The 26433-nt window shown below is 58.7% G+C and overlaps 1 protein-coding gene across 9 annotated transcripts; it reads right to left on the reverse strand.

Annotated features, from left to right (window-relative positions):
- Positions 1 to 1595: 1595 nt before the first annotated feature.
- Positions 1596 to 25725, reverse strand: CBS (cystathionine beta-synthase). 9 transcript variants are annotated; one of them, XM_054675083.2, is made up of 17 exons: positions 25102 to 25211; positions 22946 to 23064; positions 21319 to 21535; positions 17838 to 17944; positions 15579 to 15713; positions 14953 to 15032; positions 14724 to 14858; positions 14540 to 14609; positions 13238 to 13329; positions 12225 to 12350; positions 11583 to 11667; positions 9704 to 9809; positions 8464 to 8541; positions 7681 to 7815; positions 6992 to 7100; positions 5441 to 5525; positions 1596 to 2383 (listed from the first exon to the last, which is right to left on the reverse strand). In XM_054675083.2, exons 1-17 carry the CDS (start codon positions 25113 to 25115, stop codon positions 2280 to 2282), a joined length of 1797 nt encoding a protein of 598 aa, XP_054531058.1. In that variant the 5' UTR covers positions 25116 to 25211; the 3' UTR covers positions 1596 to 2279. The 9 variants fall into 9 exon arrangements, with proteins under 9 accessions (XP_054531058.1, XP_009436514.1, XP_009436402.1 ...); XM_009438239.5 differs by lacking the exons at positions 22946 to 23064; positions 25102 to 25211 and adding an exon at positions 25557 to 25725; XM_009438127.5 differs by lacking the exon at positions 22946 to 23064 and having other exon boundaries at positions 25102 to 25236.
- Positions 25726 to 26433: the final 708 nt, after the last annotated feature.

Below are 26433 nucleotides of genomic sequence, written 5' to 3' on the forward strand. Positions count from 1 at the left end.
AAAGAGGCCGGGACCAGTGGCTCACGCCTGTAATCCCAGCACTTTGGGAGGCCAAGGTGGGCAGATCACTTGAGGTCAGGAATTCAAGACCAGCCTGGCCAACATGGTGAAACCCTGTCTCTACTAAAAATATTAAAAATTAGACGAGGCGCAGTGGCTCACGCCTGTCATCCCAGCACTTTGGGAGGCCGAGGCAGGCAGATCACAAGGTCAGGAGTTTGAGACCAGCCTGACCAACATTGTGAAACCCCGTCTCTGCTAAAAATACAAAAATTAGCCAGGCATGGTGGTACGTGCCTGTAATCCCAGCTCCTGGGGAGGCTGAGGCAGGAGAACTGCTTGAACCTGAGAGGCGGAGGTTGCAGTGAGCTGAGATCGCGCTACTGCATTCCAGCCTGGGCGACAGAGCAAGACTCTGTCTCAAAAAAATAAAAAATACGAAATACAAAAATTAGCTGGGCATGGTGCTGGGGAACTTGTAATCCCAGCTACTTGGGAAGCTGAGGCAGGAGAATAGCTTGAATCCAGGAGGTGAAGGTTGCAGTGAGCCAAGATCACACCATTGCACTCCAGCCTGGGCAACAGAGCAAGACTCCATCTCAAAAAAAAAAAAAAAAAAAAGTAAAAAATTAACCTACAGAATGGGAGAAAATATTTGCAAGTCTTATGATAAGGGCTTAGTATCCTGAACATATAAAGAGCTCTACAACTCAACAAAAAGACAACCCAATTTAAAAACAGGAGATGGATTCTCCCAAAAAATAACCAACAGGCATATGAAAAGATGGTCACTCAACATCACCAATGATTAGAGAAAGGCAAATCAAAACCATAATGAGACACCTCTTCATACACACTAGCATGGCTATAATAATTTAAAACAAGAAAATAGCAAGTGTTGATAAGGACCTGGAGAAACTGGAACCCTCGGGCACTGTTGGTGAGAATGGAAATCGGTGTGACCACTATGGAACACAGCTTGCTGGTTCCTCAAAAAATAAACATGGAGGCCAGGCACAGTGGCTCACGCCTGTCATCCCAGCACTTTGGGAGGCTGAGGCAGGCGGATCACCTGAGGTCAGGAGTTCGAGACCAGCCTGGCCAACATGGTGAAACCCCGTCTCTACAAAAATACAAAAATTAGCCAGGCACAGTGGCGCACACTTGTAATCCCAGCTACTCAGGAGGCTGAGGCAGGAGAATCGCTTGAACCCAGGAGGTGGAGGTTGCAGTGAGCCGAGATTGTGCCATTGTACTCCAGCCTGGCAACAGAGCAAGACTCCATCTGAAAAAAAAAAAAAAAAATTAAACATGGAGTTACCACATTAACCAGCAATGCCACTCCTGGGTACACACCCAAGAAAAGTGAAAAGAGGTGTCCAGACATACTCGGCCATGAAGGTGCACAGCAGGTTACTCACAAGGGCTGAAAAGCAGAAACAACCCGGTGTCCATCACCGATAAATGAGGAACCAAAATGTGGTCTATCCACACAATGGCTTATTATTCGGCCACAAAAAGAAACCAAGTACACGTGCTCTGACATGCGTGAAAATACCATGCAAAGTGAAATAAGTTAGACACCGAGGCCACAGTTGTGTGATTCCATTTATAGGAAATGTCCAGAACAGGGAAAACCTATTTAAACAACAGAGACACAAAGTCGATCAGCAGTTGCCAGGGGAGGAGGGAGACGGGAGGGGAAATGATTGCTTCACGGGGTGATGACAGAATGTTCCGGAACGTGACAGAGGTGGTGCCTACACAACTTTCTGGATGTACTAAATGCCGCTGATTGTTCACTTTCAAGTGATTGATTTTTAGGTTATTTGAATTTCATCTCAATTAAAAAACCCAAACACGCAAACTGCTCCCGCCAGCTCAGCCCCGAGCAGACGGCGCTGCCCGTGGAGGATGCTCAGCCACCCAGGCTTCTCCCCGCCCCCTTCCTGGACTCTTCTTTTGCCTTTAATCCACTCTGCCCAGTCATTGCCTGTGTGCATCCTACCTGGCCGACTTCTCTCTCAATATTTGCTTGGTGAAACGTCCTAAGAGGAAGTTACATTAGAGAAAATCACATATTTCATCTCATAGGCCGTAAACGGCCATTTAGGAAGCCATGTGTTAACGAGGGGAGACGGATGCTCCGTGCCGTCTGCAGGGATAACGGGTGCCAGGCCAGGCAGTTACCAATCACGTGTGTGTTTAGGGCTCAGGAAAGCGAAGGAGAAGTGGGCGAGGGTGGCGGACCCGCTCCGCACCGCCCAGCGCTCCGGACTTCACTTCTGGTCCCGCTCCTGGGCGGCCACGAAGTTCAGCAAGTCAATGGCGGTGACCACCCCGAACACCATCTGCCGCTGACTGGACTTCCCGGTGCTGTGGTCTGAGGGGAGAACGAGGCAGTGGGTTTGCAGGTGCCGTGGGAGGCTGGGCGGGCTGCTGCGGGGCAGGAGGCTCCTGAGGGCCTGGGGCACCTGTGCACCATGGGGGCCCACGGTGGCTGGAGCCCAGCGGCCAAGGCTGTGTTCCTTTTTTTTTTTTTTCTGAGACAGGGCCTCACTCTGTCCCCCAGGCCGGGGTGCAGTGGTGCAGTCTTGGCTCACTGCAACCTCCACCTCCTAGGTTCAAGTGATTCTCGTGCCTCAGACTCCCGAGTAGCTGGGACTTCAGGTGCACATCACCACACCCAGCTAATTTTTGTATTTTTAGTAGAGATGGGGTTTCGCCATGTTGGCCAGGTTGGCCTTGAACTCCTGACCTCAAGTGATCCACTTGCCTCGGCTCCCAAAGTGCTGGGATTACAGGCGTGAGCCACTGTGCCTGGCCAAGCCAGTGTTCTTCTGACATGAGCCCCATGAGCCCCCAGGCCAGGTTCTACCCACCACGTGAGTCCCCTGGGCCCCAGGCCAGGCCCCACCCACCACATGAGCCCCACGCCAGGCCCCACCCACCGCATGAGCCCCACGGGCCCCAGGCCAGGCCCCACCCACCACACGAGCCCCACGCCAGGTTCCACCCACCGCACGAGCCCCACCCACCGCACGAGCCCCACGGGCCCCAGGCCAGGCTCCACCCACCGCACGAGCCCCACGGGCCCCAGGCCAGGCTCCACCCACCACACGAGCCTCACGGGCCCCAGGCCAGGCTCCACCCACCGCAGGTCAGGACACACCCTTCCCTGGCCCACCGGCTGAGCTCCTGAGGCACTCATGACTTCAGAGCCGGTGTGGGCATGAAATTCAAACCCGCTTACAGGGCCGGGCACAGTGGCTCACACCTGTGATCCCAGCGCTGTGGGAGGCCGAGGTGGGAGGATCATTTAAGCCCGGAAGTCTGGGACCAGCCTGGGCAACATATTGAGACCCTGTCTCTACAGAATATTTAAAAAAATAAATTAGTCGAGCATGGTGGCACACGCTTGTGGTCCCAGCTACTTGGGAGACTGAGGCAGAAGGATCAGTTGAGCACGGCAGGTCGGGGCTGCAGCGAGCTATGATGGCACTACTGCACTCCAGTCAGCAACAGAGCAAGACCCTGTCTCTAAAAACAGACAAAAACCCCTTGCCACCATGGGCAGCACACAGCTTCCATCTCTGGCCTGATTCTGTCTTCACCCCTCCTGCTTTCTCCTGGCAAGCGTAGACCCGGTGTTAATGCTGGCCGAGGCTCCCATGCCACATACCCAGACAGGGCTGTTGTGATGGTTAATTTTAATACAGATTAATGGGGCCGTGGGAGCCCGGGCATTGCTCACATGTCGTTCTGGGCGTGTGTGAGGGGATTCCGGATTAGCACAAGAGTCAACAGGCAGATAACGTGTGCTACTGTGGAGGGCCTCACCCAAGCAGTTGAAGGTCTGAATAGAACCAAAGGTAGAATTTCCTGCCTTGGGGCTTGAACTGCTGGCTCTCCAGTCTCCGGCCTGCCGCCTCACCCTGCAGATCTCAGGGTTTGTCAGCCTCCGTGATCTCATGATCCAGTTCCTTAACGGATCTCGTTCCCTCTCTCTCCCCGCTCCCCACACATCCTCTTGGTCCTGCGTCTCCACAGGACCCTACACCAGCTGTCATGAGGCACAGAGGGGTGAGCAAGGTGGGGGTGAGGAAGAGCCCTCGGAGCCCGTCCCAACTCCGCCACGGCTGTGACTCCTCTCTTTGTAGGCAGAGGTCCCTTGGGGTGGCCCACTTAGAGCCCCAGGAAAACATAGGGAACCCAGATGAGATCAGCTCCTTGCATTTCGGGGAAACCGAGGCACAGCAACTGTTGGAGAAGGGAGCCCTGGGAGCCCTGAGTGCCTCAGGCTTCTGTGGCCCTGGCAGCCCGGCCCGGAGGCAGTGGACTAGGGCCGGCCAGGGGACTTTCCGACAAGGGCCAGCTGGTGGTATTTTAGGTCTTGGGGTCATGCCGTCTCTGTTATGAGCACGCACCCGTGACGTGCTTGAAAGCAGCCACAGACGGTGGTGACAAGCGTGGACATGCTCCAGAAGACTTGATTTGGGGACCCTGACATTGGAATTTGCATCTTTTTTTTTTTTTTTTCTGAGATGTTCAAACACAAGTAAATGTGAGATTAAGAGGGGGAACCCTCCTACCCAAGCTTGGGGGTGGGTCCAGGACCCTGGAAGGCCTCCATTTGCCATGAGGAGGCTGTGAATCTGAGCCTGAGAGCCATTCTGAGGGGTGGGTGATACCTACCTGCAGGCCCCCCCACCACGCCTGCCCAGGCCTGGTCCTGCACTGCAGAGCCAAGGACGGGAGATGAGGTTAGACTCGGGGCCCTCACGGACCAGCCTCAGCCGCCGAGCGCTCACCCCCTGCACACAGGCCTGGCGGGTGGGCAGGCTCCGGGCTCCAGGGCGCCTCCCAACTCTTCCTGTGGGCCCCAGGCCCAGGGCTGCCGTCTATGACCCAAAACCTGCGAGCGACTCTCCTGGCCTGTGGGGATGTGCTGGGGACGCCCGGGGATGCGCTCAGGAGTTGCAAAACCTCATGAGCTTGCTGGGAGCGGGGCTCTGAGGACAGCCCATCAGTGGCTCCTGTGAGACCCACATAGGGCTTCCATTCAGAGCAGCCCTCCGAAGGCCAGGGTCAGGACTTGAAACCCTTCTAGATGTTTCTGGGCTTGTCGCTGAGAATCCCCAAGACTGCTGGCCTCCCCGGAGGCAAGGGGCCTGGACTCCTGAGCCTCTGCATGCTGGACAAAGGGCCCTACCCAGTGTGGCCTGATGAGGGCTCCCTGCAGGAATCACAGGTACAGCCCACCAGCCCGGGGCGTGTGGGAGGCCCGGGCATAAAGACTGGGGGTCACTGAAGGTCGGCACCACCCACTCCCCTAACACCCCGCAGGGGATGGGGGGCCCAGCTGCTGCCCATGGCAGAGGCCAGGCTTGGTGGCCTGACCCCAGTGAGAACCCCATGCACAGAGCAGGGCCCCACTCACACTGGATCTGCTCGTGCAGCACCAGGGCGAAGTGGTCCATCTCCAGGATGTGCGAGAGCCTGCCCAGCGTGTCCGTGAGGCGGATCTGCAAGGGAAGCGCGGTCAGTGGCAGGGGGGACACGGCCCCACGAGTTTTCTGTGGAGTGAGAGGGGATGCGATGGTGGGTCCCGCAAAGCCCACCCGGGAGGCAGTGGCAGCCGAACGTGGGAAACACGTGGATTGGGGTGACGTCTCGGGTGTGTGTGTGAGATGGGAAAGAAGTCGAATTCACTCCTAGGTTTGGGCAGAACCCTCAGCCTTTCCAGTGTCAAGAGCCACACCTGCGTGTCCCAGGGGATCCGTGTGGAAGGTCACACAGACTTTCCTGGGCCACCCTCAGGGCAGCAGAGGGTGGGTGTCTCAGGACAACCATGGAGTCTGACCAGCCCGGCAAGGAGCCACCGTGGGCTTCTCCCAGAATGTTCTAGCTCTTGTTGGATAACCAAGTGCATGCACAGGCAAATGAGGCTGGGCATGAGAAAGACCCCAGCAGATGCCGCATGGTGCCTGGCACAGCCTCTGAGCGCGAATGACCTCCTTAAGTCCCCAAAACACGGCTGGTGTGGATGAGCCTGCACTGATGAGAGCCTCCTCTCCGGCTGCTGCACTTGTAAAGTGGGTGCTTCTCAGCTTCATGGTTTGAGGGGTGCAGCCAGCTTCGGCCTAAGTGGTGTTGAGGGTCGAGGACCCAGCACCCCCACACGGGAAGCGCGGTGTCCCGCCTTCGAGGCTGGAGTACTCTGGCACCCTCTGGGGTCCCGAAGTGCCTGAGTACCTGTTTGAGCCGCGTGTAGGTGACCGCGCACCTGTTTGAACTGCGTGTAGGTGACCGCGCACCTGTTTGAGCTGCCTGTAGGTGACCGCGCACCTGTTTGAGCTGCATGTAGGTGACCGCGCACCCGCTTGAGCTGCCTGTAGCTGACCGGGCACCTGTTTGAGCTGCGTGTAGCTGACCGGGCACCTGTTTGAACTGCCTGTAGGTGACCGCGCACCTGTTTGAGCTGCGACCGCGCACCCGTTTGAGCTGCCTGTAGGTGACCGCGCACCTGTTTGAGCTGCCTGTAGGTGACCGCGCACCTGTTTGAGCTGCGTGTAGCTGACCGGGCACCTGTTTGCGCTGCCTGTAGGTGACCGCGCACCTGTTTGAGCTGCGTGTAGCTGACCGGGCACCTGTTTGAGCTGCCTGTAGGTGACCGCGCACCTGTTTGAGCTGCGTGTAGCTGACCGGGCACCTGTTTGAGCTGCCTGTAGGTGACCGCGCACCTGTTTGAGCTGCGTGTAGGTGACCGCGCACCTGTTTGAGCTGCCTGTAGGTGACCGCGCACCTGTTTGAGCTGCGTGTAGCTGACCGGGCACCTGTTTGAGCTGCGTGTAGGTGACCGCGCACCTGTTTGAGCTGCCTGTAGCTGACCGGGCACCTGTTTGAGCTGCCTGTAGGTGACTGCACACCAGTTTGAACTGCCTGTAGGTGACTGCGCACCTGTTTGAGCTGCCTGTAGGTGACTGGGTACCTGTTTGAACTGCTTGTAGATGACTTTGCCAACTTGGTCTGACGGCTGCACCTTCCCGGCAAGCAGGGACGACAGCATGTTCCCAAGCGTCACCATTCCCAGGATTACCCTGTGGGACGGGGACAGGCAGGGGTCAGCGCTCATACCTCGCCCCTCCCAGGATGGTGGGGCACACCCTCAGCTGCCCCGGGGAGGAGCGCTCTCTGGCCACACATGGAAGTCCTCTGCCACGAGCCTACACACGGCAGGAACCAGTCTGGGCCCTGACGGGGAGAAAGAAACCAAGAGTCCTTGGACCCATTCAGCCAGGGTCGAGGGTGACCAACCGTCAGGTTTCTGCGACGTGGGGCTCTCAGTGGTCACTGGGCATGTGTGCCAAGGCTTTCTGCTGTCAGACATGTCCTCGGGGCATCTCTCCCCTGACCCCCAGGTGGGCCCAGGACAGCCTGCACACAAAGGGTGGGTGGGCTGAGGTCTGAGGGCCTGGAGTGAGCACAGCAGCCCTGCCCCAGGCTGCTCAGGGACCGGCAAGGGGCCTCCAATGGCCTGAACGTCTGCATGAGGCGGCCCAGGCGGGCCTATCAGCCCAGCTGCGGGGTCTGCATGGCTGCCCTGTCCAGTGACACTGACGGGGTGGAGCTGGGCAGGCAGAACCCAGGACTGAGCTCTGAGCAGGGGCTGAGACTGACCCCGCCTCATCCACCACGGGCGCCTGGTCGAAGCCCTTCTCCCGGAGGATCTCGATGGTGTGCCCACAGCTGATGGTCGGGAGCACGGTCAGCGGGGCTGACAGGCTCAGCTCCTGAACACGGAGGTGCCACCACCTGAGGGAAGAGGGCAGGTCGGGGGATCAGGATAAGGACAAACGCTCTTGCACCCCCGCCGGCAGCAGGAGGCCACGGGGACCGCTCTCCTGCCTGTCACACTGGGCAGGGCCAGCACAGGCCACGGGGACCGCTCTCCTGCCTGTCACACTGGGCAGGGCCAGCACAGGCCACGGGGACCGCTCTCCTGCCTGTCACACTGGGCAGCACCTCAGCACAGGCCACGGGGACCGCTCTCCTGCCTGTCACACTGGGCAGCACCTCAGCACAGGCCACGGGGACCGCTCTCCTGCCTGTCACACTGGGCAGGGCCAGCACAGGCCACGGGGACCGCTCTCCTGCCTGTCACACTGGGCAGGGCCAGCACAGGCCACGGGGACCGCTCTCCTGCCTGTCACACTGGGCAGCACCTCAGCAGGAGGCCACGGGGACCGCTCTCCTGCCTGTCACACTGGGCAGCACCTCAGCACAGGCCACGGGGACCGCTCTCCTGCCTGTCACACTGGGCAGGGCCAGCACAGGCCACGGGGACCGCTCTCCTGCCTGTCACACTGGGCAGGGCCAGCACAGGCCACGGGGACCGCTCTCCTGCCTGTCACACTGGGCAGGGCCAGCACAGGCAGCGGGTCTCCGGCCGAGCGGTCTTACCAGGGCTTCTTCTCCGTGAGGTCCTCCTCCTTCAGAAAGCCCTTCTGCAGCATCCACCTGTCGCTCAGGAACTTGGTCCTGCGGGATGGGGGAGTCATCGAGGCCCCGCAGGGCCCCACCGGGCCTCCGCCCCTGCTGAGTGGCACGCACTGCCTGCCCAGCCCCTCTCCTGGACCTCACTGGTACAGCAGAGACCCCCAAGTGCTGGCTGGAAGCCCCAGGGGGAAGCCTGGGGGCTGGACTTCCCGCCCCCATGGCCAACAAGCGTGTGTGAGCATGCACACAGCCATCGCTCAGGCACTCAGATAAACATGTCCTCTCATGCTCACTCTGGCCCTCACACACTCACATACACACACAGGTACACATGGCAGGCTGGCCAAGTATGTGGGGAGATGGTGTTCTTGCACTGACAGGGGTGGGCAGGAGCCCTGCACAGGGCATCTTGACCCTGGGCACCAGATGTGAATCACCCCACACCGGGGAACCCAACTGGGGGCACCCACCAGCCAGGCCTGGCCCTCCAAGGGCAGCTGAGCTCTCGGGAGCTGTGTAGCCACTGCAGCTTGCAGGCCATGGAGGAAACCCTGCAGGTGCAGGGGACAGGGCATGGGGGTCTGTAGACACCCGCCCTGGTACCGCCTCCAGAGACCAGGTGCAGAGCAGCGCCAGTCTCAGCCCAGCTGCCCAGTGACCAGCGAGGTCTGTGGCGTTACTGTCCGAGGGGCCTCTGGGCAAAACAGTCACAGCAAGTCCTAGGGGGCCACCTGGGCAGCAGGGCTCTTGCCACCCGGGCAGCACTCGGTCCCAATCTGGAGTTTGGGGGAAGCAGCAGAGGGAGTCAGGGTGGATAGGAGGTGGCACAGGGCCCGGCCCAAGAGGATGTCAGTCCATGTGGCCAGGGCTACCCGTTGGAGCTCATGGACCCCAGAGCAGTGAGGGGGACAGACACCAGAGACGGAGATACAGGAGGAACAGAGAGGGAGCCACCGTCTTTCATGCCCCTCCTGTCAGGGCTGTCACTGCGAGTGTGCATTGATTTTCACAGCATTAAGAGGCTGGGAAGCCCCACAGCGTGAGGGCACGCGGGCAGGAGAGTGGAGGCGGTGCTCACAGGGCCCCGCTGGCCTCCTCCCCTCCCAGTTCTGGCTGCCGGTTCTCAGGTGAGGCGTGAGAGGCATCCAGGGAAGGGTGGCAGGATGGAGAGGAGCAGGGACCTGGGAGGGAAGCCGTGTCTTACATGTAGTTCCGCACTGAGTCGGGCAGAATGACCACGCAGCGCTGGCCCTCCTGCAGCTCCTGCGCGGCCTTCACGGCCACCGCCACCGTGCTGCCGGCACTGCCACCTGCAGAGAGGGCCACGAGTCGGACGCGCCAGGGTGAGCGTGCATGGGTGCACACATGTGCATGAATTGTGCATGTGCACGCATGGGAGCATGTCAGACACACTCCGAAGGATCCGTCAAGAGGGGTTGCCTCGGGGAGAGGGGCTGGGAGGACCCCACTTCTCTGTGAGCATCGGCTTCTTCCTTGTGCACCATGGAGTTTCCGTGTCCACTCGGAACTTCATAATGAGCTGGGGTGGGCACTGGTGCCAGGGAAATGCCTACAGTGGGGTTGCGGCCCCTGGCAAACCTCCCGGCCCTGAGCCTAGAGCCAGCGATGCTACGAGGACGGAGCCCCCAGCACCACGCCTGCAGGCTGCCTGATTGCACACTGGGCTCTGCTTTATAAACAACAGACCAAGGCTCACAGTGACACCAGCTGTCCCTAGGAGCCCTGAAGTCAGAGTCAGAGGCGTCTTCTCTGGGCTTAGTTTGAGGGTGCACACAGCAGTCGGGAAGGTCTAAGTCTGCAGCAGGAGCCCCCACAGGAAGAGAGGCACCCTCCTCTGTAACGGGGCCCATGGACCGGCTTTCCAGCCCCAAAGGCAGGGGCTTGTTTCTCCACCAACACGGGGAGCAGGGAGACTGAGACAGGGAGAGCCCAACGATTATGGGCACCAAGTCACCTTTCATGACAGATTCATCTGGAAAATGCTTTTCTTTTCTTTTTTTTTTTTTTTTTTGAGATGGAGTTTTTGCTCTTATCACCCAGGCTGGAGTGCAATGGCGTGATCTCGGCTCACTGCAACCTCCACCTCCCAGGTTCAAGCAATTCTCTTGCCTCAGCCTCCCGAGTAGCTGGGATTACAGGCATGCACCATCACATCGGCTACTTTTTTTTTTTTTTTTTTTTGTATTTTTAGTAGAGATGGGGTTTCTCCATGTTGGCCAGGCTGGTCTTGAACTCCTGACCTCAGGTGATCCACCCGCCTCGACCTCCCAAAGTGCTGGGATTATAGGCATGAGCCACCGCGCCTGGCTGGGAAATGGTTTTTCAATCAAGACTTTCTTCCAATCTCTAGTTTGGGGCTCAGCTATCGGGGTACTTGGCCATGCTGAGGGCTGGTTTCCTTCCACTTTCCCTGTCACCACCCCCAAAGTGACATGACACACAGAATGCACATGTAGAAACCTCACATGTCCCTGCCTGGGTTTTAGAAGCTGGTGTGTGCTCTCCGAGTCCCCAGAGGTCTAGATCAACTGTGGTCCCTACAGGGCCTCTGCTGCCTGTGTGGCTAGTCAGTGGCATTGCCAGCGGCCACCTGGTCTGTCCACCCCCAAGCAGGTGGGCAGAGGGGCACGGGGTGAGAGGAAGGTGAGTGGGGTCGATCCTGGACAGCCTCAGGCTCCAGTTCCCCTCCCCAGCTGCTCCAGGGTGCTCGCAGCACCCAGTCCTGGCCATGGGCCCTGTCAATGCAGAGCCACCGCCCGAGGGGCCCTGGTGGACTTGATTAGAAACAATAAGTGCCATGAGAGCTTCAGCCTTGTTCTAGAAACACATTCTGGAAGGCAGCTCAAAGCCCCGCCCCATGGCCTCCTGCCCTCACCTGAGCAGGTGACCACACTGGGCAGGCAGACAACACCTGAGGCTCGTGGCTGCCGCAGTGACACTCCTCAGAACTGCTGTCTTACACATGCAGGTCGGTGGCTGACAGAGGGTGCGCCCCCAGCCATCCCCAGTGCCCCCTAGCCATCTCTGCCTTCCCCATACCCCCATGCCCGCCACCCACTCACCACACAGCAGCCCCTCTTGCGCGATCAGCATGCGGGCAAAGGTGAACGCCTCCTCGTCGTTGCTCTTGAACCACTTGTCCACCACCTGAGCAGGACCCCACCACAGCCCGTCAGCGTGGGAGCCGCTCCCACGTGACCAAGAGGGTGAACAGCCTCATGGTAGACCCCGCGTCTAGGCGGTAGGACCCCAGAGGTCACACCCCAGCCTCTCCCCCTGGGATCGGCACGTCTGCAGACTTTCCAGTTCCAACACGTCTTGCAGACAGCAAAACTGCCCGCCAGCCCCACTGAGCATCCGTGTGACCCACACCGGCCCTTCGGTCTCTGCTCTCCCTCAGGCCAAAGTCACCTTTTTGGCTCTTAACAGACTTTTCTGGGGCCTTAATTTTCCCACGTTTTCCCTGCTCCCTGCCTGTGCCACCTGGGCTACATCCCTTGGTGAGGTCAGGCCACGTGTGCGGACATCGTCACCCAGTCTACTTTGTCTCAAACTTCGAGACCAGCTTCTCACCATGCGTGCGGGGCTTGCCCTTCTTTTTCAGTGGAGAAGCTGGTTGGGGCCCAGGGTCAGCCAGGCTCCCCAGTGTGAGGGTGAGTTACAGGCTGCACCGGCACTGTGGCCGGGCTCTGGACTCGACCTACCGTCCTGTCCAGCACCGTGGGGATGAAGTCGTAGCCGATCCCTTCCACCTCGTAGGTTGTCTGCTCCGTCTGGTTCAGCTCCTCCGGCTCCGCGAGGATGGACCCTTCGGGATCCACCCCAATGATCTGCAGAGGGCGCGGCTTCAGGGCTCAAGCCCAGCAAAAGCCCCACCTGGATGATCCACCCCAGTGATCTGCAGAGGGCGCGGCTTCAGGGCTCAAGGCCAGCAAAAGCCCCGCCTGGACATGCCTCGATATTCTATTATGGGAGTGGCCAATACCTCCGTTAACAAGTGCCTGTTAATGATCTGTCTGTGGGTGGTGGCCTGTTCCCAGCCTCAGAGGCAGGATGAGAAATCCAAGAACCCAGGCTCCAAGTATTAAAGCGATAATGACCTAAATGTTCAGTGCAGGGTGCTCAGAAGTGAAGGCAGGTGGCTGGGAGGAACTGACCTCCCCGGGGTGCTTCTCGGAGCGGGGGCCCCCAGGACAGCCCAGACAGACCACCCTGCGGCGGAGCAGCAGAGCCTTTGGGGACAAAGCACATTGTTGGGCAGTGACGTCTTTTTCAAGGGCAAGCAACAGGGAGAGAACGCTCTTGTCTCATCAGCGGGACCTTTCTAGGCACCCGTCCTCAGACCTGCTCTTAACCCCGAGTCCAGGGACCCTCTCCCAACTCCCACAAGCCCCAGTTGAGGGGCAGACTCAGGACCAGAGGACTTAGAGCTCCTGGCTGATCCTCAGAGGCCCCCAGATGGAACTCCGACCCCCCACTCAGCGCAGGAAGGCTCTCCAAGACACTGGCCGGTGAGCGAGCACCCAGCCCCAGCTCCTTCGGGTCACGAGCTGCTGGTCCCTTATGTGTCAAGCACCGTCTTCCCAAACACCTCCCAGGCAGCGCAGAAATACCGCGGGAGACAGCGTGCTCAGCAGACCGTGAGGAATGAGAGCTTTCAGCTCAGAAGCCGGGGCCACTCCGCACTGCCCCTCCCCGGCCCGGCCACACCACTCACCCTGCATCCAGGACACTTCTCCTTCAGCTTCCTGGCAATGCCCGTGATGGTGCCGCCCGTGCCCACTGAAGCCACCAGCATGTCCAGCTTCCCTGGTGGACGGATAACATTCTTGGGTCCCTGCCTGGCCAGCCCACCACTCATAGTAATAATCATTGAAAACACACTCAGCCCAAACCACGGCGGGTGACCAAAAAGTTCAAAAGAAAAACTTCTTCTCCAGTTGGAGCAGCCCTCGTTGCTGCCCTTGGTCTGTGAAAGCCTCAGAAACAGGCAGCCTGGGGCACCCCAGCCCAGTCTTTGCTCAGTGACACTCGACCCCTAAAACCCTCATTTGGCTGGATGCAGAAAGACAGGACCCTGTCCGGGGGGTGCAGGCGCTGAGGGCGGGCAGAGGGAGGCTGTGAATTAACCACCTCCGTGGGCTGTTGGATGTTTGCGTGGTGTGAGTGAGTTAACTGAATTTACACAGGAAATGGAATCAGTCTTTTAGGCTTCAGCGCAGAAACTCGCTGGGCGCTCACACTGCTGGCCGCCAGCGCGGGCATCTGGTGGACAAGTCACAGCAGGGAAAGACTCAGCGAGACGGAGCAGCTTGGGCACCCATGCTGAGTCAGGACTGTTTTTGCCAAATGAGAGAGTTCTCACACATAAAGCCCAAACAACCAAATGCCTGGACCTTACAGCCCGGCTCCTGGGCACGGACTGAGGGTGTACTCCAGCCCATGCCAACACCGGATTCCCAATAGGAAGCCAGGGCGCCAACCTCTTGGCAACTTGTCTCTAAAGGGATCTCTTGGGAAAACCTCAGTACCAACCCCCACAGGCCTTGGCACCGAGTCCCTGGAAAAGGGCCCAAGGAGCCGGCCTCATGCTTGTAACAGAGAGTGAGCTCATCGCAGATGTCACCAGCCCTGTTCTGCAGATGAATTTGATGCCGATTCAGGGCATGATCCCAAATGAAGTCCAAGCTGTGAGCCCAGCACCAGCCTAGGCCCTGAACAGACTCGCTGCCTGCATTCTCTGCAGGAGGAGCCCCTGCAGACCTGCAGAGATTGCTGGGTAAACAAATACAGCCATGCCCTGTGTTTGCTATTACAGGTAAACCACAGGTGGAGGCCAAGAGGGCACAACGGAGGGAGGAAACTGTTCTAGAGAAATGCTCTAGAAAGCATTTCACAGAGGGAACATTTGAGCTGGGTTCTGAAGGGTGAATAGGAGTTCACCAAGGAGAGGGCAAGAGATGTGTACACTCCCAGGCAGCCAGGGATAAATACAATCAAGATGGACAGAGGGACGCACCATCACACTGCTGCAGGATCTCATCAGCGGTGGTGTCGTAGTGAGCCAGGGGGTTGCTGGCGTTGCGGTACTGCATAGAAAGAGAGCAGAGCCCGTGAGCTGGCCCCTGACACCTCAGTCACCCCCACATCCCTGACTGAGACCCTCCTAGGGAATGCCTGTCTCCAGGCCCCAGGCACCTCACCTGGTCTAGGATGTGAGAATTGGGGATTTCGTTCTTCAGCCGCCAGGCCACCCCCACGTGTGACTCCGGGGAGTCGAACCTGGCATTGGTGGGCGTCCTCACAATCTCAGCCCCCAGTGCCCGCAGCACGTCCACCTGCAGGAGGGAAAGCGGTGGCCTGCACCTTCCGCCTGGCCCAGGCACCCTCATCGCCTGCCCTATGACCCCGCCCCTGGCCACGCCCACCCACCTTCTCGGAGCTCATCTTCTCTGGCATCACGATGATGCAGCGATAGCCCCTCACTGCCGCAGCCAGGGCCAGCCCGATCCCTGAGGGCACACAGAGGGTGAGAGGGGCCCAGTGACCCCCCAAGCCCTGCCCCGCCCCTGCCTGGGACACAGGGGCACACCCCGATGCCGGTTCCCTTAGGGCCCAGGGAAGAGGGTTCTGTGGGATTCCAAAATTGCCCAACATGGCTGTTCTGCCTTCAAGTGCAGGGGGAGAGAGGCTGCCAGAGGCAGAAATAAAAGGTACACGTCAAGGAGGAGGAGGCAGCGGCGCAGGACAGGAGATCTGGTTCCTCCAGGCCCAGCCGGGTACACAGGCACAGGAAGAGCAGACTCCGGGTGCTCGTCTTGTGTGCCAGGCACTGCCAGGTGCCATCACCCCGACAGCATCGGCACTGGCCCCGAATGCTGGTCAAAGGAAGCTAGGTTGGGACACAGGCCGGCAGTGGGTGCAAGATGCCAGGGAGCAGGCGGCCAGGCAGGCCAGTACATGTGGCTGCAGCTCAGCCATCCCCCCTGGGTCCCGGCAGGCTCGGCATGGGTAGGGGACAGCCAGCCCCGGCCACTCCCGCTGGGCCTGGCACCCACCGGTGTTCCCGGATGTCGGCTCGATAATTGTGTCCCCGGGCTTCAGCGTCCCGTCGCGCTCAGCATCCTCAATCATCCGCAGGCTGATGCGGTCCTTCACGCTCCCGCCCGCGTTGAAGAACTCACACTTGGCCACTGGGAGGCAGAGATGAATCACAGAGGGCACCCCCTGACCACCCCCGATTGATTCCTGCTCACCCCCCCATTACCTGATACACCCCAGGGTGGGGGACGGGCTTGGGGGTCTGTGGGTTCTGAAAAATTGCCACCTCTCCACTCACCTCCCCTACATCTGCACCTGGGCACTAGCCTATCGGAGCTTCTCCCCCTGCAGCCCATCCTACCGGTCCTGCAGGGCACAGAGCAACTCTGTGGGAACCAGAGAGGCATAAGCAGCCCTCACTGGGGGGCGCCGCAGAAAACCCCGTCCCCCCACCCACGAGCTGGGCTTGTGGCAGGCAGGCACTTGGATTTGGGTCCCCTACGCCCCTATGCCCAGCCATACCCAGCGGCCCCTGCCAAAGCAGCTTGATGTCCTGAAGCCACGGCACTGGCTTCCCCATCGGATGGGGACTCGCATACTCTCCCTACAGCCTCCCATTGTCCTCCTTCCCCTGTGGGGCGTCACCTGCCCGGGGAAGGGGTCCCTGCCCCGCACAAGGCCAAGGCCTTCACTTGCACTTCCTTCCTTATTGCAAGTCCTCTCTCCCTCTCCAGCTCTTAAAAATGTTTAGTTTTTAAGAGTGAGAGACTGGGCTGCATGAAATGTGATTTGAGGGATCTGGGACCAGCCTGCAGCACCTCAAAATTTCTGAAAGCCACCACCAGACAGGTGTTGCCCCTAGAACCAGGAAGAGGCGCTGTGTGTGGTGGGGAGGACTCTCGGGGTCTGGCCCTCTACAGGCCTGTATTCTCGGACCCCTCTGGGTCCCATACTGTGAAACCCTCAGTTAGATCATTCTCACTAGTGCCTGGGAGCCAGCTCCGAAGCAGAAATCAGAGCTGGTGGCCTCGGGCAAGCCACGTGACCAACCTGACCCTCGGCGTGTCTGTCTGTAAAACGGGCATTCCAAAACCTACTTCAAGGGCAACTGCCAAGTTTAGACGTCGTCCTGTACGGAGCACAGTGAGCCAGCCACGCGTGCTGCGTACGAGTTAAGGGTCCCTATTGTCTGACAAATGAGCACAGAGCCGGCCCTGCTGCCTTGGGGGTCTCTGTGAAGGGGGCTGCTCTGATGCAGCTCCAAGATTTCCTTCCCTAGAGGGGGGCAGAGGAGGGCCAGGCTCCCACGAGGCCCCTCCTGTGAATCGGCGATCGGTTCCCAACGCACCGACCCCTGACTTCCTTCCCCCAGCGCCTGCCCCAGCTCTCACAGGTCCCCCGGCTGGGACATTAGAGCATCTCAGGATGAAAAAGTCCCAAGCCATGTTACTGGTTCCCTCTCCTTCCCACTCGAACTGCACCCCCTTCATCTGGCCCTGTCGCGGGGTTCTCCGCGGCACCCTTCCTGCCTCCCTCCGAACTCACTTGGCCTTGGTCATCTGAAATACGAAATTCCGTCCCCGCCTTGTCCCCAAGGCCTCTGCACCCACAGCTTTCTCCGTGACGATGCTGAGGTCTACCAGGGCTCTGCGCTCTTGGTGAAGAGCGACCCTTAGGAATTCCCTCCACCCTCTTGAGCCTGGAAACTGCGTCCTGCAAAGAAATGCCCTTGCCCGGAGGCCTCAGACCACACCTCAGGTGACCCCCTGCGCACCCAGGACGAGGCCAGCCACAGACCCTCCAAATTCCCATTCTCTGTCTCATAAATAATGAGCTGAACTGTCTGTCCCCACGAAGCTGGCAAGACAGAGGTAACCGCTCCCTGGAGAGCGGGTGGCTCACAGCACATGCTAGGACCCGTCCACTGCTCCTTAGCAGGCATGACGCTAACCCTCCCCACCTGCTTGCTTCTGCCTTTGACCCTCACCCGGCCCTTCACACCCTCGCTGCTTCCACTCCGGCCTCAGTTCAAAGGTCACCTGTTCGTTCCCTGGTCCATCTGCTGGGGAGTCACTTTGGTCACCCTCTGACACAATGCCCTGTTGTGTGTTTTTCCCAAACTTAAGCTGATGTGTTCTTGGCCACTCATTAACCAGCGAGTTTTCTGATCCCAAGGCCTTGCCTAAGGGACCCATCCCAGGACCTCCCAGGACCCCCCAGGCCCACGGAGCCCAGTGTAGATGGAGGAAGCCCCTCTCCAAAGCCAGGGCACTCACGGAGCTCACACTTCAGGCCGAACTTCTTCCCAATCTTGTTGATTCTGACCATAGGGGTGTCCCCGATTTTCTTCAGAATATCTGGCAAGATTTTTGGAGATTTTGCCCTGAAACAGAGGAGTCCACAATTATTCAGGAAAAAAAAAAATAGTACCAGCCCTGGCAGACATTGTCTTACACAAATGAACACTCGAAGAATTGGAAAAAAAAAAAAAAAAAAAGAACTGGCTTTATCTGGGTGGTGGTTACACAAATCTGTACACAGATACACCTAACACACACCCCCCACACACGCCTGAAACACACATACACACACATGCTTAGACATACAAATCTATAAAAAGCAAATCATGCCTGTGGTTTATTTGCACCAATGCCAGCTTCCCAGGTTTGAAAATGAACCTACAGTCGTGGCAGATGTTGTTAGTGGGAAGCTGGGAGAAGGGTACAAAGGATCTATTATTTTTGCTACTTATTGTGAGTAGTAAATTATTTCCAAATAAAAAAGTTAAAATAAGCAAATACTGACTCCAAAACAAAGGTTTAGGTTCACCTTTTCAGAAAGGCTTTACTGGAGATGACATTTCCTTTCATCTCTCAGCATGTGACCATAGGAAGCAAAAAAGTGAAGTGCTGACCTCAGGGCAGAGACTCCTTAGACCAGGGACAATGGCTGCAAAGCGCAGGCGGGATGTCTAGCCCTGCACAGAAAATGTCAGGCACGTGGCAGACACAGAGCCCCGGCAGAGGCGCTGTCGGCCAGGCTCGTGATGCCCTGCCCTGCAGCATCTGGCTGTGCAAACCCTCAAACCCTGGTCCAGGTGGTTTCCTAAATGGCCCTCATGCCCCTGCCATCCTCCCCCAGGGAGATGCTGATGACACCCCCTATCTATCTGCACCAAGCTCACCACATACTCACCTGGGAACACGCATGGCTTACAGCGGTCTCCAGACCCGCAACCCCTCCCTGGCCCTTGCAGCTCCGATGACACCCCATGGCTAACCCTGGGCCCCCTCTTCAGCACAGGCACCTGCTAAACAGCCAGGGTCCTTGGGTCCTGCCCCCCAGGAGGCGACCCTTAGACCTGGGGTGAACCCAGCTCCCAGGGGTCCTGTGCCATGGAGGGAGTGCCACATTTGCAGGGAGAGCTACCCTGAAGGCCAAAACAGGCACCAACAAGAGCAGCTGGAGTCCAATCGCGCCCTTCCCGGGGAGCAGAAGGCAGTCCTGCCAGGTCCCCAAACTGTACAGGGGCCAGGGAGGCTCCCTCGGAAGCAGTTCTCAGCAGAAGGGAACCAGGCTTGGCAGGTGTAGAGAGCCAGGGCCAGGTGGAAAGCCAAGCCCCGGGGTGACAGCGCCGGGGATTAGTTCATTAATTCAGTTCGGGCATCCGGCCAGCCAGGCGGGAAGAGTCCCGCCTCCCTGCAGCAGGTGTGCTGACTCAGCACTGGGCCTCGGTGGCTGTGAAGTTACCTGAGAAGTTTGCAGAGGTGATCAGGGCCAGGCCCAGAGCGCTTAGCAAGATAAAGGATCTGACTTGCAGGGATAGCCCTGGAGCCCCTTATCTCAAAGACTCCCACTTCCACAGCCCAAGAGGCTCCTGGGAGGACACGCCACTGTCCTAGAATGAACCTCCAACTCCTGACCCACCTCTGCAGCACCTCCCCGCAACACCACTATTCTCAGGGGCCCTCTGACTGGAGACAAGCAGCGTCGGCTCTGCATCGCAGGATGGGGGTGTCTTCGGAGGATGAATGAGGCCAGTATGTGAGGTGCAGGTGCAACGCCATTTACAACCTGGAGGGCATCGTCTCCTTCTCATGCCCTAGAGTTAGGAGCTCACGGAGCCCTCAGGAATCCGGCCTGTCTTCCCTGCCCACTCCACCCCCCAGCAGCCACTCCCGACCTCACCGGGCCTCTCACCCACTGCTCTCTCGGGTTTGTCTTGGCAGCAAGAGCCCATCCTCCTGGCTGCCCACACATCTGCTTGGCCTCCTGAGCTCCCAGCACTGAGTACGTTCGACACTCAGACCTTCTGGGTTTGTCCACTGTCACTTCTTTCTTTCTATTGCTGCACTGAGAGTACACCCAGCCACCCCCACCCATTCTGAACTGTAAATCAACAACCATAAAAGCTGGTAGTGGTGGACACAAAATAGGAATCATAATCCCAGCACTTTGGGAGGCCGAGGCGAGTGGATCAACTGAGGTCAGGAGTTCAAGACCAGCCTGGACAACATGGTGAAACCCCATCTCTATTAAAAGCATAAAAATCCACTGGGCATGCTGACACATGCCTGTAATCCCAGCTACTAGGGAGGCTGAGGTAGGAGAATCGCTTCCCAGGAGGCAGAAGTTGCAGTGAGCTGAGATCGCGCCACTGCACTCCAGCCTGGGTGACAGCGAGACTCTGTCTCAAAAAAAAAAAAAAAAAAAAAAAGGAATCAAACATCTAAGAAGCACATTCTTTGATCTATTTGTTCTCCTCCAAGATTACACTAAGGAAATAAAGATAATCCTAAGGCTTAGTGAGCTTGATTTCAGTTTCGTGCTGGGGTAGGGATTTTTGTTGATTTGTCTTTTCCACTGATAGATCTTCTGCACCTTGAGCAGGGCACGAGATGCACATGGTGCTAAGGAAAGACTCGTTGGCTAAATGAATGTGTCGTATCTTCTATTGCAGTTATGTAAAATGAGGTAACTGCAAACATCTATCTACCCCGTAGAGGGCTTACAAAATGATGGCTTTTTCACCAAACAGTCCGTGCCACCAGAAAAACAGCCCTTATGGAAAAATATGTAATGCCTACGGGAAGTCTTCATGACCTAGAGTTAACGGAAAAGTGCAGGCTGGGCCGGGCGCGGTGGCTCACACCTGTAATCCCAACACTTGTGGGAGGCCAAGGCAGGCGGATCACTTGAACCTAGGCATTCAAGACCAGCCTGGGTGAAACCCCGTCTCCTAAAAATACAAAAATCAGCTGGGTGTGATGGTGGGCACCCATAGTCCCAGCTACTTGGGAGGCTGAGGTGGGAGGATCCCTTAACTGGGGGAGATTGAGGCTGCAGTAAGCCATGATTGCACCACTGCACTCCAGCTCGTGTCTCAAAAAAAAAAATAAATAAATAAATAAGAGAGTGCAGGCAGGATCCTGGTCACTCACCTCCAGTGAATGTGCACACGCAGCCACAGACCGGGCAAAGCATGTGACCTGGGCACATTTATTTATTTATTCTGGAACTACTTGCTGAGCATCCACTGCCTTGCCAGGCACTGGCCTAGGCGCTGGGCTGCAGCGGAAGGAGGCCTTGGCCTCTCAGAGCCTCATCTACACGGCATGGCCCCACCCCCAGCTCCTCAATCCAGAGTGACTACAGGGGGTTACACCTCATGTCCTCCTGGCTGTGTGGTGTCCAGGTAACAAACTCCTGCCCTCCAGGTTATGGATCAGCCCTCTTGTGATCAAAAGCAGGACTTACGGGGCAGTGTGGTGATGTGGGGACTCGGAGGCAGGCCGGCCCAGCTGCCAGGTGCACCTGCTCGGAGCATCGGGCCGGATCCACAGGGGCTCCTTGGCTTCCTTATCCTCTGGGGGCCCCTTCTCCAGGCTCCCCTTCGCCGAGTGTGGCCCTGAGCGGTGGGGGCAGCCTGTGGGCCCCACTTCTGCCTGGGGGGTCTCAGAAGGCATGCTGGGACCTGGCAAAGCAAGGAGAGAGGCGTCGGTTAAGGCTCGGATGCTGTGGGGTTCCAGCGAACCCTGCTGACCCGGCCCCCTCTGGGAGGGGTGCTCTGCTCCCTCAGAGAAGCCCAGGAAGAACTGCACAAAAACACAGGCACCAGCCCTGTGGGCAGCCGCTTGGCCATTTCTCTCCTATAGGTGTATACCAAAAAAAATGGAAGCAGACAGTTGCTTGGGCCGGGTGCGGTGGCTCACGCCTCTCATCCCAGCACTTCGGGAAGCTGAGGCAGGAGGACCACTTGAGTCCAGGAGGTCAAGACCAGCCTGGGCTCCAGCCCCGTCTCTATTTAAAAAATAAAACAACAACAACAAAACAGATGCTTGCACACCCATGCTCACTGCTGCACTATTCACAAGTCAAAACGTGGAGGCAGCCCACGTATCCGCAGATGGATGAACACACACAGTAGGCTCATACACACACTAGAATATTACTCAGCCATAAGAGAAATGAATTCTGGCACACGCTACAACACGGACGAACCTTCAGGACAGTATGCCAAGCGAAATGAGCCAGACACAAAAGGACAAATACTGTGTGATTCCACTTCCACGATGAGGCACCTGGGACTCTCGAACGCCCCTCTATGTCTGGCAAATTCATAGAGATAGAAAGTAGAATAGAGGCTGCCAGGGGCTGAGGTGAGTGGGGAAGGGAGGGTGATTGTTTAATGGGTGCAGAGGTTGTGTTGGGGATGATGAAAATGTTCTGGGTGGAGATAGTGACGGTGGTTGCATCACACAAATGGTTACAGTAATAAGTGTTACGTATATTTTACCCAGGATTAAAAAACACACATGCACCTGAAATAGATGAGACAGAAAAAAAAAAAAGAAGAAAGCAAAAAGAAAGCCAGGCGAGGTCCCATCTGCTGCCCCTCCTCTGGGGGGACAAGGAACCCACGACCACCTCCCACCTCGCCTTCTTCAGAGAGCCCAGGACTGGGCTCAGCCCCGCTTCACCCTCCTTTGATTCTCCACATTCAACAGGAAGACTAAGTCCACAGCCGTCACTCACCGGACAGATGGTGCTGACAGTTCAGCACCACTCAAACTCTGTAAGGAGACGTGACAACGGAATCTGTCGTGGGATCCCGGAATAGAAAAGGGCAGTGAGGAGAAAACTCTGCAAATCTGACTCAAGCGCGGACTTTGGTTAATGTCAACAATGGTTATGTGATGGTGGAATTGGCTCATTAATTGTAACAAATAGGCCGGGCGCGGTGGCTCACGCCTGTAATCCCAGCACTTTGGGAGGCCGAGGCGGGCGGATCATGAGGTCAAGAGATCGAGACCATCCTGGCCAACATGGTGAAACCCCGTTTCTACTAAAACTACAAAAATTAGCCAAGCATGGTGGCACGCACCTGTAGTCCCAGCTACTCGGGAAGCTGAGGCAGGAGAATCGCTTGAACCCGGGAGGGGGAGGTCAGTGAGCCGAGATCGCGCCACTGCACTCCAGCCTGGCAACAGAGCGAGACTCCATCTCAAAAAATAAAAATAAAAATAAAAGAAAATAAATAAAGTAATAAATATACGACATCAGTTTAAGATCTTAATAACAGGGTAAACTGGGGGAACTCTATCTATTTTCTCAATTTTTCTAAATCTAAAACTGCTCTTTTTTAAATTTTCGAGACGGAGTCTCCCTCTTGTTGCCCAGGCTGGAGCAGTGGTGCGATCTCGGCTCACTGCAACCTCCACCTCCCGGGTTCAAGCAGTTCTCCTGTCTCAGCCTCCTGAGTAGCTAGGATTACAGACGCCCGCCACCACATCCGGCTAATTTTTGTATTTTTAGTAGAGACGAAGTTTCACCATGTTGGCCAGGCTGGTCTCGAACTCCTGACCTCAGGTGATTCGCCCGCCTGGCCTCTCAAAGTGCTGGGATTATAGGAGTGAGCCACCCCGCCCGGCCTAAAACTGCTCTTTTTTAAAAAGCCTATTAAAAAAGAAAAAGTTGCGGAAGCCGGCTGCCTTTGGAAGCCCTTGGAGTATGCTGCTCAGGTGGTCTCTGCGCACAGGCCCTCCTACCCAGGCCTCAGCTTGGCCTCCTGGACTTCCCAGCCTCCCCTCCACCTTTGCAATTCACCAGACTGGGGGCCAAAGCGGCTTCAAACGACCCTGGAGGGTGGTGCTTTCAAGGTCTTGGGACCACGGACTTGTCTGAAAATCCGAAGGCGTTGGATCTTCTCTTCCCCAGAAAAATGCACCCGCTTTTAGAGGTTCGTGTCCCACGCTTTTCTTTCTATCCCAACCTTGTAAGAAGCCGCCGCCGTGAGCGGAGCAGCACCTTCCTCCGCGGGTCGCGGGAGTCACCTACTGGAAGGGACTCTCCGTCTGGCACAGGCCCTGTCTGGCCTGGGGCGCGCACGCTCCGCCGCCGAATCTTCCAGAAAGCCGTGGACCCGAGGCCCCGGCAGACGCAGGCGGCCCAGCGCCTTGCTTTTGGCCCCTCGCTTCGCCCTGGAGCCCTCTCCCGCAAGGTAAGGGACTGCCGGGAGCGCAGATCGCAAGCCGTCGGGGCTCTGTAGAACTCAGAGGCGCTCGGCGGAAAGCTCGCCAGGCGACCCAGACCCGAACCCGCGGGCTCCCCAAGACGACAGCGCCGGGCGGCCGGATGCACGTGCGTCCCGGGAAGGCGGGTTCAGCTGGCATCGCCTGGCCGGTTCCGTTCGCTCCTTAAACCACAAGACCCCCTTGGGGTCACGACGTTCCCGGGGCACCCCTGCACTCGCGCGCCAGCACTCCCGGAGGGGCCTGGGGAAGGCCACGCGCACGGAGAGCGGGAAACTCCTCTAGGTTTCCAGGTGGGAGATCCAGACCCTACTGAGACCCGGAAACCGCCGGCCACTCCGCCTCCGGAAGCGACACTTTGGGACAAAGCTGGGGGACAAGTAAGCCCAGAAGATCCTCGGGAAGCCGAGAATTTCGCGCTCCGCTCTCCCACCCCCGCTCCGCCTCCCGCTTGCATCCTCCAGCTCAGCTGCGGTCTCGCCTGGGGCTCAGGGAAGTGAGGTCCCAGGAAAGCCTCCATCCCCCGAACGCAACCTGGGCAGAGCCCCGCGTCCCTCCCCCAGCGGGCACCCACCTCGCGTGCCGCCCGCGCAACGACAGCGTTTACCGCCACCCCACACGGTCCGCCGAAAAGGGCGATTTGCAAACAGCCATTTCCCATCCACAATGCAGCGAACTCAATGCTGGGCACCGAAACGTGCATCTCCCCCGGATTCCCACCCCGCGTCCCTGCTCCACGATCCAGGACTCGCCGCCAGTGGGGTCCACTCCGCCGGCGCGGGGGCTGGGGTGGGAGCCCGGGGCCACGTGCACGGCCAGCCCCCATCTTCTGGGCGGTCAAGACCGCAGGCGTGGGCGCCGGTGGGGCGGGGGTCTTGGGAGACCCTGTCTCGCCGCCTTTCGGTGCAGATGATGCAACTCTGGGCGGAGGCGCGGAGAGGGAAACCGGGACCCAATTGAGATCCTCTGTCCAGAGAGGGGAGCGAGTCTCGGTGGGGCCGGATCTCACCTGGACGGATACATGCAAAAGAGGGGCGAGCGGCTGCCCCGACTGCGGCGAGGCGGAGACGGCGACCCCGGGGTGGCGGCCTCGCGGGGACCCACGGCGAGGGGAGCAGGCGGGCGGTGATTGGCGGAGAGGCGGGGGCGGAGGCCGGCGCCGGCCAATGTCTCGTGGCAGAGCACCCGCCCGCCCAGCCCCTCCTCCACCCCACCCAGCCCGGGCCCCTCCCCCCCACCCCTTCCCCACCCCGCCGCAGCCTGGGACCCGCCGGCCTGCCCGACCCCCGCCCTCCCCGGGACCCCGGCATGCCCCCACCCGAGTCCGCCCGCCCCATTCCCACGCCCTGTTGATTCAACCGCAGACCCGGGTCGCCGCCCCCTCCCCCGCCTTCCTCTTCGCCTGCCCCCGCCCGCCCCGGGTTCCAGCCACCCCCACCCGCGGACCCCGGTGGTGTCTTCTACCTGGTGTTCCGATGCCGTTTTACTTGGTTAACTTCTTGCCCTTCGGGAATTTAAGGAACCTTTACTGATGAGCTTGAAACGTGCGTCCTGGTGGGTGGGGGGCCCTGCGCGTCCTCGAGGACCGACCCCGAGGGCGTGTGTCGCGGGCCCGGGAGGGGGGCGCCGCGCCGGGGCGGGACTCGATGGCCGCGCTCTGTGGCCGCCGGACGCCGTGCGCAGCGCCCCGCGTGACCGCGCCCAGAGCCGGGTCCGAACCCCGAGCCGAGGCGCAGAACAGTCGCCTTGCGCGGCTCCGGTGCGGCCCACGGCCAGGGGCTGCCGGGCGCTCTCGGGGACGGGGCCGGCGCCGCGCAGGGTGGTAGCAGGGGCGACCCGCGGGGCTCCTTCGCCAGGTCCCGGAGGCCGCCGGCGGGGCCGTTTCCCAAACATCGTGCTCTGGACTTTCAGAGGCTGAACCTGATCCCCCCGCCCTAGGGCTAAGTGGGGGACCCCAGGCCCCCGAGTCTCCCCCCGGACCTGCAGCGAAAGACACGGACTGTGCCCATCAGCTCTGGGCAGAGGAACGTGCTGCGCCTCCGCAGCGTCCCCGGCTCAGGTCAGAGCGATGCTCCGCAGCCTCCTCCGGCCCGCGCGGCTCCGCCGGGGTCTCTGCCACGTGGGGCTCACAGTGGGGGAGGGAGTGAGACGTGAATTAGAATTAAATGTCCACTGGGAGGAACTGACACGAAGAACAATAAAGCCGGCGACGTGGGGAGGGGACAGGGATGGAGTTACATCATGAAGGCTCTGGAAGGTGGCATTGGAGGCCAGGATCGCGCCACTGTCCTCCAGCCTGTGCGACTGAGCGAGACTGTCTCCAAAAAAAAAAAAAAAAAAT

This window comes from Pan troglodytes, chromosome 22 (assembly GCF_028858775.2).
Source record: "Pan troglodytes isolate AG18354 chromosome 22, NHGRI_mPanTro3-v2.0_pri, whole genome shotgun sequence".
NCBI lineage: Eukaryota > Metazoa > Chordata > Mammalia > Primates > Hominidae > Pan > Pan troglodytes.